Consider the following 19,034-nt stretch of genomic DNA (forward strand, 5'->3'; position numbering starts at 1 on the left):
AACTGAAGAAGAAGAAAATGAGCAAGGGTTAGAGAATATATTAAAAGAAATAGTGACAGAAAACTTCCCTAATTTGGTGAAGGAAGAAGGCATTCAAGTTCAAGAAGCACAGAGAGCCCCAAGTAAGAAGAACCCAAACAGGCCCACACCAAGACACATAGTAATCAAACTGCTAAAAATTAAAGACAAAGAGCGAATCCTAAAAGCAACAAGAGATAAGCAACAGGTTACCTACAAAGGAAAGCCCATAAGGCTCTCAGATGACTTCTCACAAGAAACACTACAGGCCAGAAGGGAATGGCATGAAATAATCAAGGTCATGAAAAACAAGAATCTGAATCCAAGATTACTCTACCCAGCAAGTCTATCATTCAAAATAGAAGGTCATATAAAGAGTTTCCCAGACAAAAAAGGCTATGGGAATACATTAACACCAAACCAGCACCGTAAGAAATGTCAAAAAGACTGCTGTAATTAGCAGGAGAAATGGGAAGAAAAATAGAACCACACTAAACAAAAATGGCAATAAATAAGTACATATCAATAATCACCTTAAATGTAAATGGATTAAATGCTCCCCCAAAAAGACACAGAGTAGCTGATTGGATAAGAAAGCATGACTCATCTATGTGTTGTTTACAAGAGACCCACCTCATAACAAAAGACTCACATAGATTGAAAGTGAAGGGATGGAAAAAAATCTTCCAAGCAAACGGAAAGGAAAAAAAATCTGGGGTAGCAATACTCATATCTGATAAAATAGACTTCAAAATGAAGGCCATAACTCGAGACAAAGAAGGCAACTGCATAATATTGAAAGGATCTATCCAGCAGGAAGATATAACCTTGATAAACATATATGCACCCAATATAGGAGCACCAAAATATATTAAAAATCTTCTGGAGGACTTCAAAAGAGAAATTGATAGCAATACAATCATAGCGGGGGACTTCAACACCTGTTGACACCACTAGATAGAACCTCTAGACAAAAACAATTAGCAAGGAAACAGAGACTCTAAATGAAGCACTAGACCAAATGGATTTAACAGATATCTACAGAGAATTACACCCAAAAACTACAGAATTCACATTCTTCTCAGGTGCACATGGGACATTCTCAAAAATAGACCACATGTTAGGGCACAAACTAAGTCTATACAAGTTCAAGAAGACTGAAATCATATCAAGCATCTTCTCAGATTACAATGGCATGAAATTAGAAATAAATTGCAAGAAGAACATACAAAGACATTTGAACACATGGAAGCTAAATAGCATGTTATTAAATAATGAATGGGTCACCGAGGAAATCAAGGAAGAAATCAAAAACTTCATAGAAACCAATTAAAATGAAGATACAACAACACAAAATCTATGGGATGCAGGGAAAGCAGTTCTGCGAGGGAAGTTCATAGCACTTCAGGCCTACCTCAAAAAAGGAGAAAAATCTCTAATAGATTATCTAACCTCACAACTTAAAGAACTATAGAGCAAACAAAAACCAAACCCCAGAGCAAGTAGAAAGAAGGAAATAGTAAAATCAGAGCAGAAATAAATGACATAGAGACCAAAAAGACAATTCAAAGGATCAATAAAACAAAGAGCTGGTTTTTTGAAAAGATAAACAAGATTGATGGACTCTTAGCTAGACTCACCAAGAAACAAAGAGAGAGAACCCAAATACACAAAATCAGAAATGAAAGAGGAGAGGTAACAACTGACACCACAGAAATACAAAAGACCGTTAACAACTACTATGAACAATTATATGGCAACAAATTGGACAATCTAAGCGAAATGGACAAATTTCTAGAAAAACACATTCTCCCAAACCTGGATCAGGAAGAGATAGAAAACTTGAATAGACCAATAACAACAGAAGAAATTGAAGATGTAATCAAGACTCTCCCAGCAAACAAAAGCCCAGGCCCCATGGCTTCATGGGGGAGTTTTACCGAACATTCAAAGAAGAACTAATACCCATTCTCCTCAAACTATTTCAAAAAATTCAAGAAGAAGGAAGACTTCCAAACTCATTTTATTATGCCAGCATAATTCTAATTCCAAAACCAGAAAAAGACACAAGAAAGAAAGAAAAGTACAGGTCAATATCCCTGATGAACATAGATGCCAAAATCCTGAACAAAATACTAGCAAATTGAACCCAGCAATACACCAAAAAAAAAAAAAGATTAATCCCAGGGATGCAAGACTGGTACAATATTCGCAAATCCATAAATGCAATACACCACATAAATAAAATGAAGAATAAAAACCACATAATCATATCAATAGATGTCGAAAAAGCCTTTGACAAAATCCAGCATCCATTTCTGATAAAAATGCTCAGCAGGGTGGAAATAGAGGGTTCATATCTAGACATAATAAAGGCCATATATGAAAGACCTACAGCCAACATCATACTCAATGGGCAAAAACTAAAAGCATTTCCCTTAAGAACAGGAACAAGGCAAGGGTGCCCACTTTCGCCACTCTTATTTAACATAGTACTGGAAGTCCTAGCCACAGCAATCAGACAGGAAGAAAAAATAAAAGGGATCCAAATCGGAAAGGAGGAAGTGAAATTGTCATTATTTGCAGATCACATGATACTATACATAGAAAACCCCAAAGACTCCATCAAAAGTTTACTAGGCTTAATAAATGAATTTGGCAAAGTAGCAGGATACAAAATTAACGTCAAGAAATCGATGGCATTCTTATACACCAATGATGTACTCACAGAAAGAGAAACTAAGAAAACAATCCCATTTCCCATTGCGGCAAAAAAATTAAGATACCTAGGAATAAACTTAACCAAAGAAATAAAGGACCTATTCGCAGAAAACTACAAGTCATTGAAAAAAGAAATAGAGGAAGATATAAAAAAGTGGAAGCACATACCCTGTTCATGGATTGGGAGAATTAACATAATTAAAATGTCCATAATACACAAAGCAATCTATACATTCAATGCAATCCCCATCAAAATACCAATGGCATACTTCACAGAATTAGAACAAGTACTTCAAAAGTTCATATGGAACCAAAACAGGCCTCGAAAAGCCACAACAATCTTGAAAAGGAAGAACAAAGTTGTAGGGATCACATTACCAGATTTTAGGTTATACTACAAAGCCACTGTAATCAAAACAGCCTGCTACTGGCACAAGAACAGGCATATAGACCAGTGAAACAGAGCAGAGAACCCAGAAATGAACCCAAGGCAATATGCTCAATTAATATTTGACAAATGTGGCAAGAGCATACAGTGGAGTAAGGACAGCCTCTTTGATTAATGGTGCTGGGAAAATTGGACAGCTACATGCAGAAAAATGAAACTAGATTATCAACATACACCAAACACAACAATAAACTCAAAATGGAGAAAAGACTTAAATGTGACTCATGAATCCATAAAAATCCTAGAAGAAACTGTAGGTAATAAAATTTCAGGCATCATAGGCAGCAGAATTTTCACTGACACATCATTTAAGGCAATAGAAACGAAGGAGAAAATGAACACATGGGACTACATCAAACTCAAAAGCTTCTGCACAGTGAAAGATACAATCATCAAAACGGAAAGGCTACCCACTGTATGGGAGAGCATAATTGCCTGTGATATATCAGATAAGGGTTTAATTTCCAATATGTATAGAGTGCTCATACAACTCAACAAAAGGAAGGCAAAGAACCCAATTAGAAAATGGGCAGAGGAACTCAATAGACACCTCTCCAAACAGTACATACAAATGGCTAAGAAACATATGAAGAAATGCTCATCATCACTAATCATCAGAGAGATGCAAATTAAAACAACAATGAGGTGTCACCTCACACCTGTCAGAATGTTCGCCATCAACAAATCATCAAACAACAAGTGTTGGCAAGGGAATGGAGAAATGGGGACTCTAGTGCACTGCTGGTCGGAATGCAGACTAGTGCAGCCACTATGGAAAACAATATGGTGTTATCTCAAAAAATTAATAATTGAACTTCCATTTGACCCAGTGATTCCACTCCTAGGAATATACCCTAAAAAGCCTGAAACACCAATCAGAAAGAATATATGTACCCCCATGTTTGTAGCAGCACTATTCATAATAACTAAGATCTGGAAACAGCCCAAGTGTCCATAAGTAGACGAATGGATAAAAAAGCCGTAGTACATATACACAATGGCGTACTACGCAGCTGTAAGAAAGTAAGATCTCTTATCCTTTTAGACTACATGGAGGGACCTGGAACGTATCATTCTAAGTGAAACAAACCAAACAGAGAAAGACAAGTCATATGATCTCACTTATATGTGGAATATAATGAACATAACAGTCTGAGGAATGGGGTTGTCCCAGAGACGTGGAAGTAGGGTACAGACTGACAATCCCCTGAAGAGGGTTAGTGGGGGAGAGATAAACCACAGAACTTATATGCATGTATGCATGAACAGTGGACATGGACAACAAACTGGGGAAAGGGCAGGGAGGGAGGGGGAAATCAGTGGGGGAAATAGGAGAAACATCTGTAACAAAAATTAATTAATAAAAAAATAAATAAAATTAAAGAGTTAGATGACTTCTCAATAGAAACACTAATTACCAGAAGGGAACAGCATGAAGTAATCAATGTAATGAAAAACCAGCATCTGAATCTAAGACTACTCTACCCAACAAGTCTATCATACAAAATAGAAGATGAAATAAAGAGCTTCTCAGAGAAAAAGGCTAAGGGATTATATTAGGTCCAAACTAGCACTGCAAGAAATGTTAAAAGGACTGCTGTACTTAGCAGAAGATATAGGAAGAAAAATATAACAATAAACAAAACTGGCAATAAATAAGTACATATCAATAATAACCTTAAATGTGAATAAATTAAACACTCCAATCAAAAGACACAGAGTAGCTGACTGAATAAGAAAGCATAACTCATATATATGTTGCTTACAAAGACCCATCCTCACAACAAAAGACTCCCATGGGTTGAGGGTGAAAAAATGGAAAAAAATCTTCCAAGCAAAAAGGAAAAAGACTAGGGTAGTGACACTCATATTCAATTAAATAGCCTTCAAAATAAAGGTCATAACTAGAGATATGGAAGGCCACTCTTTAACATTGACAGGATCTATCCAACAGGAAGATACAACCTTGGTAAACATGTATGTTCCCAATATAGGAGTACTAATAACATTTAAAAACTTCTGGAGGACTTGAAAGAAAAAATCGACAGCAATACAATCATAGCAGGGGACTTCAATATGCCACAGACATCACTAGATAGATACTCTAGATGAAAAATTACCAAGGAAACAGACTATAAGTGATGCACAAGATCAAATGGATTTAATATATATCTATAGAGAATTACACCCCAAAACTGCCAAATTCACATTCTTCTCAAGTACACATGGGACATTCTCAAAAATAGACCACATGTTAGGACACAAACTAAATCTCTACACGTTCAAGAAGGTTGAAATCATATCAAGCATCCTCTCAGATCACAATGGCATAATATTAGAAATCAATTACAACAAAAAACATGCAAAAACATTCAAACACATGAAGGGTAAATAGCATGTTATTAAACAACGAATGGGTTACCAAGGAAATCAAGAAAGAAAATAAAAAGTTCCTGGATGCCCTGGCCAGTTTGGCTCAGTGGTTAAAGCGTTGGCCTGCGGTCCGGAGAGACCTGGGTTCGGTTCCCGCTAAGGGCACGTACCTCGGTTGCAGTTTGTCCCCGGCCATGGTTGGTCGTGCGGGTGGCAGCCACTCAATGTGTCCCTTCACGTTTATGTTTCTCTCTCTCTCTCCCTTCCTCTCTCTCCCTCCCACTCTATCTGTACAAAAAATGGAAAAATATCCTCGGGTGAGGATAAAAAAAAAACAAAAGTTCCTGGAAATCAATGAAAATGAACATACAACACATAAAATTTATGGAACATAGCAAAAGCAATCCTGACAGGGAAGTTCATACCACTACAGACCTACCTCAAGAAACAAGAAAATTTCCTAATTGACTATCTAACCCCACAACCTAAAGAACTAGAAGGCAAACAAAAAGAAAAACACAGAGTAAGTAGAAGAAAAGAAATAGTAAAGGTCAAGGCAGAAATAAATGACTTAAAGACTAAAAAAACAAAAAACAAAAAAAACTCAAAAGATCAATGAGATAAAGAGCTGGGTCTCTACAAAGATAGACAAGATTGTTGGACCCTTAGCCAGACTCACTCAGAAACAAAGGGAGAGGACCCATATAAACAAAATCAGAAACAAAAGAGGAGAAACTACAGCTGACACCACAGTAATACAAAGAAATATTTAAAAAAATACAATGAATAATTATATGCCAACAAATTGGACAATGTAGGTGAAATGGACAAATTTCTAGAATCTCACAGCCACCCAAAACTGAACCAGGAAGAAGTAGAAAACTTGAACAAACCAATAAAAACTAAGGAAATTGAAGATAAAATCAAGAATCTCTCAGCAGCCCTGGCCAGTTTGGCTCAGCAGTTAGTGTCGGCCTGCGGTCCAGAGTGACCCAGGTTCGGTTCCCGCTAAGGGCATGTACCTTGGATGCAGTTTGTCCCCGGCCTTGGTTGGGTTGTGTGGGTGGCAGCCACTTGATGTGTCCCTTTCACATCAATGTTTCTCTCTCTCTCTTCCTCCTACTCTATCTGAACAAAAAATGGAAAAATGTTTTCGGGTGAGGATAAAGAAAAAGAAAAAAAAGAATCTCTCAGCAAACAAAAGCTTGTGTCAGAGAGAGTTTTACTGAACAGTCAAAGAAGTACTAACTCCCATTTTCCTCAAATTATTTGTAGAAGAAAAAGACTTCCAAACTCATTTTATGAGTTCAGCATAATTCTAATTCCAAAACCAGATAAAGACACTACAAAGAAAGAAAACTGCAGGCCAGTATCCCTGATGAACATAGATGCCAAAATCCTTAACAAAATATTAGCAAATCAGATTCAGCAATACAGTAAAAAGATTATTGCCTGGCCAGTGTGGCTCAGTGGTTGAGCATTGACCCATGCATCAAAAGGTTGCTTGTTTGATTCCCGGTCAGGGCACATGCCCAAGTTGTGGGCCTGATCCCCAGTGGGGGTCATGCAGGAGGCAGCCAATTGTTCTCTCTTATTGATGTTTCTATCTCGCTCTCCCTTTCCCTTCCTCTCTCTCTCAAATCAATAAAAAAAATATTTTTTTTAAAGATTATTCACCATGACCAAGTGGGATTCATCCCAGGGATGCAAGGCTAGTACAATATTTGAAAATCAATAAATGTGAAACACCACATAAACAAAATGAAAGATAAAAACCATACCATATCAATAGTCTCTGAAAAAGTATTTGATAAAATCTAGCACCCATTTCTGATAAAAATGCTCAGCAATGTGGAAATAGAGGGATCATATCTTGACATAATAAAGGCCATATATGAAAGACCTACAGCCAACATCATACTCAATGGGCAGAAACTAAAAACATTTCCATTAAGAACAGGAACAAGACAGGGATGTCTATTTTTGCCACTCTTATGTAACATAGTACTAGAAGTCTTAGCCACAGCAATCAGACATGAGGAAAAAATAAAAGGGATCCAAATTGGAAAGGAGGAAGTAAAACTGTCATTGTTTGCAGATGACATGATACCATACATAGAAAACACTACAAACTCCATAAAAAATCTACTAGATTTAATAAATAAATTTGGCAAAGTAGCAGGATACAAAATGAATATCAAAAAATCAAAGGCATTCTTATACACCAATGATGAACTCAAACAAACACAAACTCACAAAACAATCCCATTTACCATTACAACAAATAAATGAATACAATGGGAATAAACTTAAACAAAGAAATAAAGGACCTATTCATAGAAAACTACAGGACATTGAAAAAAGAAATAGAGGAAGATATAAAAAAGTGGAAGCACATACTTTGTTCATGGATTGGAAGAATTAACATCATTAAAATGTCCATAATACACAAAGCAATCTATAGATTCAATGCAATCCCGATCAAAATACCAATGACATATTTCACAGAACTAAAAAAAATACTTCAAAACTTCATATGGAACCCTGGCTGGTTGGGCTCAGCAGTTGGAGCATCGACCTGCAGTCCACAGAGACCCGGGTTGGGTTCCTGCTAAGGGCAGGTAGCTCGGTTGCAGTTTGTCCCTGATCCTGGTTGGTCGTGTTGGTGGCAACACTGGTTGGTCATGTTGGTGGCAACAACTCAATGTGTCCCTTTCATGTCCATGTTTCTCTCTCTCTCTCTCTCTCTCCCTCCCTCCCACTCTATCTGAACAAAAAATGCCCTCCGGTGAGGATTAAAAAAAAAAAGTTCATATGAAACCAAAAAACACCCTGAATAGCCACAGCAATCCTGAAAAAAAAAAAAGGACAAAGGGGGGAACCCAATATTGGATATAATGTTATACTACAAAGCTACCATAATCAAAACAGTCTGGTACTGGCACAAGAACAGGCATATAGATCAATGGAATTAAACAGAGAAATCAGAAATTGACCCAGAACTTTTTAAAACTATGATTTATATGCTAAGGGCTCTAACAAAAAAAGACATGAAAGAAAACAAGGAGTAAAAATGTAAGCAGAGAGAAGGAAATTCTAAGAAAGAATAAAAAAGAAATGCTAAAGATAAAAATATTGTAACAAAAAGGTAGAATCCCTTGTATGAGCTTATTAGTAAAATTGATATGGCAAATGAAAGATTGAGCTTGAAGATATGTCAGTGGAAACTTCCAAAACTGAAAAATCAAAGATAAAGACTGAAAAAGAAAGGTCAGAATATCCAAGATCTATAGGACAACAAAAAGTGTAACATACATGCAACAGGGAATACCAAAAGGAAAAGAGAGAAATGAACAGAAGCCATATGTGAAGCAATAATGACTGAAAATTTGCCTCAGATTAATATCAGACACCAAACCACAAATTCAGAAAGCTCAGAGACCACCACACATGGTAAATGCCCTAAAAACTACACCTATGTATATCATATTACAACTAAAGAAGAGACTTCTGATCAAGATGGCGGTGTAGGTAAAGGTGGTATCGTGTCCTCCCACAACCACATCAAAGTTACAACTAAACTACAGAACAACCATCATTCAAAACCGCCTGAAATCAAGATGAACGGAAGTACTACAACTACTGAATTAAAGATGCAGCCACATTGAGACTGGTAGGAGGGGCAGAGGCGGAGGGGCTGGTCCCACACCCATGTGTGGCGGATAAAAATCAGGAGGATACCTTGGCTGGGAAGGTGCTCCATGAGGACTTAGGGGTCCCCATCCCACACCAGGGGCCCTGCTCAGGGTTCCAGTGCCAGGAAGAGAACTCCCCTTAACTTCTGGCTGAAAAAACAAGTGGGAACTGAGGCTCAGGGAGGCTGAGGCCGCTGGAGCCCCAGGCAGCTCCTCTTAAACGGCCCGCGCACGAACTTATTGGACTCACTCCCTCTAAGTTTGGAGGGGAGACAGCTCAAGGGGCACTGAAGACATACAGGGAAGAATTGAGCTGTTTGGCCCTGGAGCGAGGGCTGGAGAGGGGGTTTTCTCTGGGACAGATGTGCTGTTGGAGGCCTTTGTTCCTTTGGTGTGGCCTTCCCTGGGGTGGCAGACAGCCGCCATATCTGGGACACCAGCAACCTGGCTCACACTGGTAGCCCCTCCCTGGTGACATCCTGAGGCCCCACCCGACTCAACTTTCAGGCCCACCCAAGCTGCTGCCAGTTGCTTAACCATAGGATTGGCCTGTCTTGGAACCTGTCAGGTTTTCCTATTCTTTCAAACAAGCAGCATCAGGTCTCAGATAGCCCCATACCTCTTGTTAAGTAAAACACAGAAACAAACACAGAGAGGCAGCTAAAATGAGGAGACAAAGAAACAGGTCCCAAATGAAAGAACAGAACAAAACCCCAAGAAAAGAACTAAGTGCAATGGAGATAAGCAACCTAAGAGATGCTGAGATCAAAATACTGCTTATAAGGTTGCTCAATGAACTTACTGAGAACCTCAGTGAACTTAGTGAGGGCCTCAAGAGCATAAAAAAGGACCAGTCAGAAATGAAGGAGGCACAGTCAGAAATGAAGGTGGCACTAACTAAAATGAAGAATAATTGACACAGATTCAACAGTAGAGTAGGTAAAGCCAAGAAGCAAACCATCAATTTGGAATATAAGGAAGCAAAAAACACCCAATCAGAAGAGCAAAAAGAAAAAAGAATCCAAAAAAAAATGAGGATAGTGTAAGGAGCCTCTTGGACAACTTCAAGCGTGCCAACATTCACATCTTGGGGGTGCCAGAAGGAGAAGAGAGAGAACAAGAATTCGAAAACCTATTTGAAACAATAATGGCAGAAAATTTCTCTAACTTAGTGAAAGAAACAGACATACAAGTCCAGGAAACACAGAGAGTCCCAAACAAGATGAACCCCAAGAGGCCCACACCAAGACACATCATCATCAAAATGCAAAAGGTTCAAGACAAAGAGAAAATCTTAAAATCAGTAAGAGAAAAGCAGTTTGTTACCTACAAGTGAGTTCCCCTAAGACTGTCAGCTGATTTCTCAAAAGAAACTTTGCAGGCCAGAAGGGAGTGGCAAGAAATATTCAGAGTGATGAAAAGTAAGAACCTACAACCAACGTTACTCTATCTTCCAAAGCTTTCATTTAGAATCGATGGTCATATAAAGAGTTTCCCAGACAAGAAAAAGTTAAAGGAGTTCATCATCACCAAACTGTTATTATATAAAATGATGAAAGGTCTTTTTGAAGAAAAAGATAAAATATATGAACAAAGAAAATGGCAATGAATACATATCTATCAACAATGGAATCTATAAACAAAATGAACAGGCAGAACAGAAACATTCTCATAGATACAGAGAACATTTTGTTGGTTGCCAGATGGGAGGGGGTTTGGGGGAATGGGTGAAAAAGGTGAAGGAATTAAGGAGTACAAATTGGTTGCTAGACTGACAAGCCTAAAAGGGAAGGGGTTGGGGGGTGGGAAGAAATAAACCAGAGAACTTATAAATGCATAACCAATGGACACAGACAACAGTGTGGGAAAAGGCGGGAAGGGGGCGAGAGTGGGGAGGAGGGGGTCAATGGGGGAAAAATGAGAAACATCTGTAATACATTCAACAATAAAGATTTTTTTAAAAACTAAATAACATCAAAGATAAAGAAAAAATTTTGAAAGAATCCAGAGGTGGGGAAAAACCCCTTACCTATGCAGAAACAAAGATAAGAATTAATCTGATTTCTCAAACTCATTCAAAGAAGATAATGGGGTGAGATATTTAGTGTTGAGAAGAGAAGAAAAATACACCAACTTAAAATTCTGTATCTTACAAAATTATCCTTCAAGTATGGAGTTTCCTCAAAAAATTACAAATTAAACTGCCGTTTGACCCAGTGATCCCACTTCTAAAAATATATTCTAAGAAGCCTGAAACACCAATCAGAATATTTGCACCCCTATGTTCATAGCAGCACTATTCACAATAGCTAAGATCTGGAAACAGCCCACGTGCCCATCAGTAGATGAGTGATTAACAAAGTGGTGGTACATTTACACAATGGAGTACTATGCAGCTATTAAAAAGAAGGATCTCTTAACCTTTGAGATGACATGGAGGGACCTGGAGAGTATTAAGTTATGTGAAATAAGCCAGTCAGGGAAAGACAAGTATCACATGTTCTCACTTATATGTAGAATCTAATGAACAAAATAAACTAATGAACAAAACAGATCCAGACATGGAAGCAGGGAACAGATTGACAAATCTCTGAGGGAAAGGGGGTTGGGAGAGTGGGAAGAGACTAACCAAAGAACTTATATGCATATATGCATAACCAATAGACACAGACAATAATGCGGTAAAAGCCTGGGGTGGGGGCAGGAGCAGGGTGGAGGGCGTCAATGGGGAAAAAGAGGGGGAACATTTCTAATACTCTCAACAAAAAAGATATTTTATTTTTTTTAGGTGAAGGAGAAATAAAGACTTTCTCAGACAAACAAAAATTGAATTTAATAGTGGTAGACCTTCCTTTAACATAAGAAATGTTTTAAAAAATCCATCAGAAAAAAGAAAAATGATATAGGCCAAAAATTCAGATCCACAGAGAGAAACTAGGAGCATTAGAGAAGGAATAAGTGAAGGTAAAATATTTCTCATGCTGCCCTGGCCAGGTGGCTCAGTTGGTTGGGGCATCGTCCCATATACCAAAAAGATTGTGAGTTCGATTACTGGTCAAGGCACATACCTAGGTTGCAGGTTCAATCCTCTCGGGCATGTACAGCAGACAACCAATCAATGTTTCTCTCTCTTTCTCAAATCAATACAAAAAATGTATCCTTCTGTGAGGATTAACAAAACCACACACACACACATCCTGTGCTATTTTGTCTCCCAAGCTTTGGGAACTATTGGTCCAAACCAGGTCAGGCAAATGGAGTGAGTACTAGAGCCTTCTAAAAGACTCCAAAATTGGAGACTTCACAATTTTGTTCATAATTCTGTACAATGATTAGCAAAGTGAACATACATCCCAGTAAAATCCCAGTCCAACTTTCCACTGTTGTCCCAGCACAGTCATTGATCACATTCCCTTTCACACTCCAGTGTGTCCTGATTTGGGACAATCCACTATAGAGGCAGCAGGTGGATGGCTCACCTGTCCATCACTATCTGAGCACCTGCTCTGGACCTGGCTCTGTGAGAATGAAGGAAACACAAAGGTGAGTGAGGTTGTTCTCAGCCCCAGAAGATCAGGGCAAGGAGGAGAAGGAAACCACTGGACAATACAAAGTGATCAGGGTCACACATAGGTTTCCTCTGCCTTCTGCTGTGGGGATCACTGGGAAGGAGGACAGATGAATCAAAGGAGCCCCGCAGGTTCCTCAGGGAAAAGGGCAGGAAGAGCAGCTGACCAGTGTTGTAAGAACAACCAGTCAGCTCCACAGAGGCAGGTAGGTGGTTCCCTTCTTTTTTTTTTTTTTTTTTATCCTCAGCTGAGGACATTTTTGCATTTATTGTCTGATAGAGCAGGAGGGAGAGAGGGAAAGAGAGAGAGAGAGAGAAACACTGATGTGAGAGAGATACATAGAATGGTTGCCACCCACATGACCCCAACCGAAGCCAGGGACAAACTGCAACTGAGGCAGGTGCCCTTAGCGGGAACCGAACCAGGGACTCTCTGGTCTGCAGGCTGACGCTCTCACCGCTGACCAAACTGGCCAGGGCGGGTCGTTCCCTTTTATAACAGTGTTTTAATTTGTGTTTCTACATGTTCAGGGAACTGATGTGGTAAAAATTAATATGGGGGGAAAGCATGCGGTTTCTGACTCTTACTTCTTGGGTAGTTATGAGCAAACCTACCCTGCCTGGTGCATCTTGTATTTCTGTAGACATAGATGAAATGTTTGCATAGGAAAGATATTCTCCAAAATTAATTAGTTTTAAACATATATTGGACCATATTACTTCCTTGCTTAAAACCCTTCACGGGGTGATCACTGTGCTCAGAATAAAACCCACACCCCTTCCCATGGCCCACGAACCCTGCCCTTCGTCTGCACCTGAACTCCTGCTGTTCTCACTCCAGCTCATTACACTTTGGCCACCTGGAAAATGCCAAGTTCCTTCCCACCTGAGCCCCTTGCTTGAGTTTTGCTGTCCCCTCTGCGGGACACTGTCCCTCCAGTGCTTTAAAAGTCTGACTTGTAGGGAGGGAAAGCCCACCTGAGAATGACACCAGCACCCAGGGCAGAGAGCAAAGCCAAGAGGTCAGGAGAGGTCATTCCTGCTGAGGTCACAGAGCACCCAGGCGATCAGCTGCATGAGGATGAGCTCTGCCTGCCTCACCCACCAGGCCGGGTGCTGGCCTTTCCCTGCAGAACCACATCGTTACTGTCGGAGTTCCCGTCATCAAGTCCCATCACTGCACACTGCACGCTTCTCACACTACAGGATGCACAGCCCCAAATCTGTGCAGAGGATGAAAACCAGAGTAGGCAACACATCTTCTGGAGCATCAAGTGTATTACAGAATTGGAGAGAACCAAATACTTTAATGAGAACCCCCCACAAACATGGGAGCAGAGGACAGCAGGGGAGAAAGAAGGGCTCCAGGAAAAACAGTCCAGAGTCTGAAGTTTCATTCAGGGTGGGAAGAGGGGTGGTCCCACAGCGAAGGCAGCCTCTCCTCTCGACCCCCAGGGCTCCAGGGCATCTCCAAGCACAGCAGGTATTTTGGATAAGATGCTTCTGAAGGCCACGGAGATACTGGATACCCTCCTGATGGGAACCCCGTGCAGAGAACGCCTCGGCAGTCTGCACAACCCATCGTCCGCTGCACCAAGTCCTCTCACCTTCCACAGCGTGTATTCCCGGAACTGCTCTCATCGCAGCTGTTTGTGTCCAGCATCTGGTTCATCACCTGCACCACGTGGCCGGCCTCCTAGGAGCTCAGTACCTTCAGGTTCAATATTCTGGGGGTGCTGCTTGATCTTCACAGAATCTGTGACCATGGTCTATGGTGGCCAGGGACACTTTTTAAAAATTGTATCAGTGTCTGGCTGGTGGGGGGTCAGTGTTGAGCATCAACCCATGCACCCAGAGGTCACTGGTGCAATTCCCGGTCAGGATACATGCCCAGGTTGTGGGCCAGATCCCCAGTGGGGGGCATGCAGGAGGTGGTCAATCGATGATCTCTCATATCGATGTTTCTATCTCTCTTTCCCTCTTCCTTCCTCTCTCTCTAAAACAATAAAAAGGGAAAAAATAATTTAGAAATTAAAAAATAAAAATTCCAGCCAGTGAGGCTCAGTGGTTGAACATCAACCCATGCACCAAGAGTTCAAAGGTTCGATTCCCAGTCAGGACACATGCACAGGTTGTGGGCCTGATCCCAGTGGGGGGCGTGCAGGAGGAGACCAATCGATGTTCTCTCTCATCGAAGTTTCTATTTCTCTCTCCCTCCACATCCTCTCTCTCTAAAATCAATAAAGGAAACAATAAAAATCTCTAAATAAATAAAAATTATATCAGTTTCACTCTTGTCCTCTTGAACCACCATTTGTGACTAGATGGCACACAGCACCTAAGTCCTAACAAAATCCTAAAGGCCCTCCTAGCCTTAGTCTGTTGGCCCTGGATGTGGCCAGTGAAAGAGGCCGAGGACTCACCATCAGAATGAGCAGCTTGAAGGTTTTCATTGGCGGTTTCCCAGGGGGTTCCACCAACCCTGCTGGTGCTGCTGATGTGGGTGATGGGGGAGTTCCCAGAGTCACACTGGAGAGGTGAACTGGAAGTGGCAGTCCCTAACTGTAGGCCAGGTATGGTAGTGGTGCTCCTTGCTTCCCCCCTTGCTGGGATAGTGGTGCTCTGAGCTTCTTCCCTGGCTGGGATGTTTGTGGTCTGTGCTTCTTCTCTGGCTGAGGTGGCGGTAATCTTCTCTTCTTCCCTGGCTGGAATGTTGGTGGTCTTTGCTTCTTCCCTGGTGGAATGGTGGTGGTCTTCGCTTTCTTCCTTGGCTGGAATGATGCTTGCTCCTTGCTTCTTTGCTGGCTGGGCTGGTGGTGCTCCTTGGTTCTTTGCTGGCTGTGATGGTGGTGCTCCTTGCTTCTTTGCTGGCTGTGATGGTGGTGCTCCTTGCTTCGTCCCTGACTATGATGGTGGTGCTCCTTGCTTCGTCCCTGACTATGATGGTGGTGCTCCTTGCTTCGTCCCTGACTATGATGGTGGTGCTCCTTGCTTCGTCCCTGACTATGATGGTGGTGCTCCTTGCTTCTTTGCTGGCTGGGATGGTGGTGCTCCTTGCTTCTTTGCTGGCTGTGATGGTGATGCTCCTTGCTTCTTTGCTGGCTGGGATGGTGGTGCTCGTTGCTTCTTCCCTGACTATGATGGTGGTGCTGCTTGGTTCGTCCCTGACTATGATGGTGGTGCTCCTTGCTTCTTTGCTGGCTGTGATGGTGGTGCTCCTTGCTTCTTCCCTGACTATGATGGTGGTGCTCCTTGCTTCTTTGCTGGCTGGGATGGTGGTGCTCCTTGCTTCGTCCCTGACTATGATGGTGGTGCTCCTTGCTTCTTCCCTGACTATGATGGTGGTGCTCCTTGCTTCTTTGCTGGCTGGGATGGTGGTGCTCCTTGCTTCTTTGCTGGCTGGGATGGTGGTGCTTCTTGCTTCTTTGCTGGCTGTGATGGTGGTGCTCCTTGATCCTTTGCTGGCTGTGATGGTGGTGCTCCTTTCTTCTTTGCTGGCTGTGATGGTGGTGCTCCTTGCTTCTTTCTGGCTGGGATGGTGGTGCTCGTTGCTTCTTCCCTGACTATGATGGTGGTGCTCCTTGCTTCTTTGCTGGCTGGGATGGTGGTGCTCCTTGCTTCTTTGCTGGCTGTGATGGTGATGCTCCTTGCTTCGTCCCTGACTATGATGGTGGTGCTCCTTGCTTCTTTGCTGGCTGTGATGGTGGTGCTCCTTGCTTCGTCCCTGACTATGATGGTGGTGCTCCTGCTTCTTCCCTGTCTCAGATGTTGGTGGTCTTCGTTCCTGGCTGGACACATGCCCAGGTTGTGGGCCTGATCCTAGTGAAGGGCATGCAGGGGGCAACCAATTGATGTTCGCTCTTATTGATGTTTCTATCTCACTTTGCCCCTCACTTCCTCTCTAAAATCAGTTTTAAAAATTGTAAATAAATAAATAAAAATTATATCGGTTTCACTCTTGTCCTTTTGAACCATCGTTTCTTACCAGAAGGCACACAACACACAAGTCCTAAAAGAACCCTCAAGGCCCTCCTAGCCTTACTCTGTTTGCCCTGGATGTGGCCAGGGAACGAGGCTGAGGACTTGACATCAGAATGAGCAGTTTGAGGGCTATTTTCATTAGTGATTTCCTCGGGGGCTCCACCAACCCTGCTGGTGCTGCTGATATGGGTGATGGGGGAGTTCCCAGGGTCACAGTGGAGCGCTCTACTGGAGGTGGTGGTCCCCGACTTTGGGCCAGGTATTGGAGTGGTGCTCCTTGTTTCTTCCGTGGTTGGGATGGTGGTGGTCTTCTCTTCTTCTCTGGATACGATGGTGGTGGTTTTCACTTCTTCTCTGGGTAGGAAGGTGGTGGTCTTCGTTTCTTCTCTGGGTAAGATGGTGGTGGTCGTTGCTTCTTCATGGGTTCGCGAGGTGGTAGTTTTAGCTTCTTCCCTGACCGGGATGATGGTGGTCTTCACTTCTTCCCTTGTTGGGGGTGTGGTGGTTGTTGGTTTGAGAATGTTCTTCCCCCCTTCCGTGCTGCCTGAGGAGGTGGGCAGCCTTGACTCGAAGCTGGGTGGAAAAGTGGCTGGGTCTCCGCCCTTTTGCCCTTCTGCCTGAACCCCTTGGAATGCAGAAGTATTGATGTTAGGGTCAGGGGAGGAACAGGGCCTTACCTTAATTGTGGAGATCTTCATTTGAGGTGTCGTCGTAGATAAAATTAGATAGGTCCCCATAAGACTATCATATTTTTTTGAAGTTACCGATTCTCGTATCTCATGTTCCTCATAGCCCATATTTGTCATGATTTTTATAACCTGAGCATTCAGGTCCCCTTGGGGTGGCTCAACATAAGGTCTTAGGGCCTCTGGCTGGCCCATGTTGAGCCAGCAGTCTCTCATTACGTCCTCCAAAGATGGTCTCTTGCTGGGGTTGTAGGTCAATAATTTCTTCAAAAGGTCTCTACATTCTCGGGAGAGATACAGTGGTAAACGAAAATCGCCCCTCAATACACTATTCTCTTCTTCCTCGGTGGTCTTCCCCTCGAATGGTAATTGTTTTGTCAGCATCTTGTAGAGTACCACCCCGACACTCCATACATCGGCCTTTTCATCATAAGGTTCACGTTGTAATACCTCAGGCGCTATGTATGGTATAGTCCCACAGCAGGCTGTTAGCTTCTCATCTTTAAGGACTACGCTCAAGCCAAAATCTGCTAGACGCACATTGTTATCCCCATCTAGCAGTATATTTTCAGGTTTAACATCTCTGTGGATAATGCCACGTTGGTGACAGTGTTGTAACGCAGATATTAATTGGCGCAAGGTAGTTCGGGCTTCCTCCTCTGCCATGCGGCTTCTATTCTTCAAATAGTCAAATAAATCACCGCCGCTGATATACTCTTGGAAGAGATATACATTGTCTTCAGTGGTAACCACTTCAAACAAGTGGGCGATGTTTGGATGGTTTAGTACCTGGAGAGCATGGACTTCATCAGAAGGATCAGAGAGGCCCTGTTGACGCAGAACCTTCACTGCCACTTCTTTGCCCGTTACAGTGTGCCGCGCCAGCCACACTGAGGCAAAGGCTCCCCAGCCGATGGTTTTTAGGAGGATATAATTCCCTACGTGCAGCTCCTTGATGTCAGAGAGGGCTGCACGGGTATACATGGTGGCTCAAAAGCAAAAGAGAGAGAGAGAAAAGAAAAACAAAACAAAACAAAACAAAAATAAGAAACAAGAAAATTAAAAACAAAGAACAAAATAAATGAAAATAATCAAACAAAAAGAGAAAAAAAAGAAAAATTAAAATTAAAAACAAACAAAAAAATAAACTAAAATAATAAATTAAAATAATAAACTAAAGAAAAATAAGAAAAAAGAATCAAAATAAAAAACAAAAACAGAAAAACAAAGAACAAAAACGAAAATGACAGCGAACAAGCCAACAACTAGTCCTAGTACCACAGTTCACCACAATCAGCTTCCTGGGCTCTGACGGACGAGAACCTCAGTCCAGCCAGGGCCTTATATGGGACTGGCTGTCCTTTCATCACAATGGTGCCTGTGACATACTGTGAGGCTGGGCACAAACCACAGCAGTTTTCTCACTTTTTGGTCTCATGACTCTTGCTATGGACAAAAATAAAAGAAAACCAAAGAGCTTTTTGTTTATGTGGCACATTAAAGATGGATATTTACTTGATTAGAAGTGAAAATCTGTAAGATGC

The 19,034-nt window shown here is 41.7% G+C and overlaps 1 protein-coding gene across 1 annotated transcript; it reads right to left on the minus strand.

Moving 5' to 3' along the window:
• Positions 1–15,347: 15,347 nt before the first annotated feature.
• Positions 15,348–18,474, minus strand: LOC118643736 (serine/threonine-protein kinase MARK2-like). The gene is made up of 2 exons (XM_036282145.1): positions 16,866–18,474; positions 15,348–16,579 (listed from the first exon to the last, which is right to left on the minus strand). The coding sequence occupies exons 1-2, from the start codon at positions 18,472–18,474 to the stop codon at positions 15,348–15,350; spliced, it is 2,841 nt and encodes a 946-aa protein (XP_036138038.1).
• Between the last annotated feature and the right edge of the window lie 560 nt (positions 18,475–19,034).

The sequence above is a fragment of the Molossus molossus genome, unplaced genomic scaffold (genome assembly GCF_014108415.1).
Source record: "Molossus molossus isolate mMolMol1 unplaced genomic scaffold, mMolMol1.p scaffold_m16_p_4, whole genome shotgun sequence".
NCBI classification, from domain to species: Eukaryota; Metazoa; Chordata; class Mammalia; order Chiroptera; family Molossidae; genus Molossus; species Molossus molossus.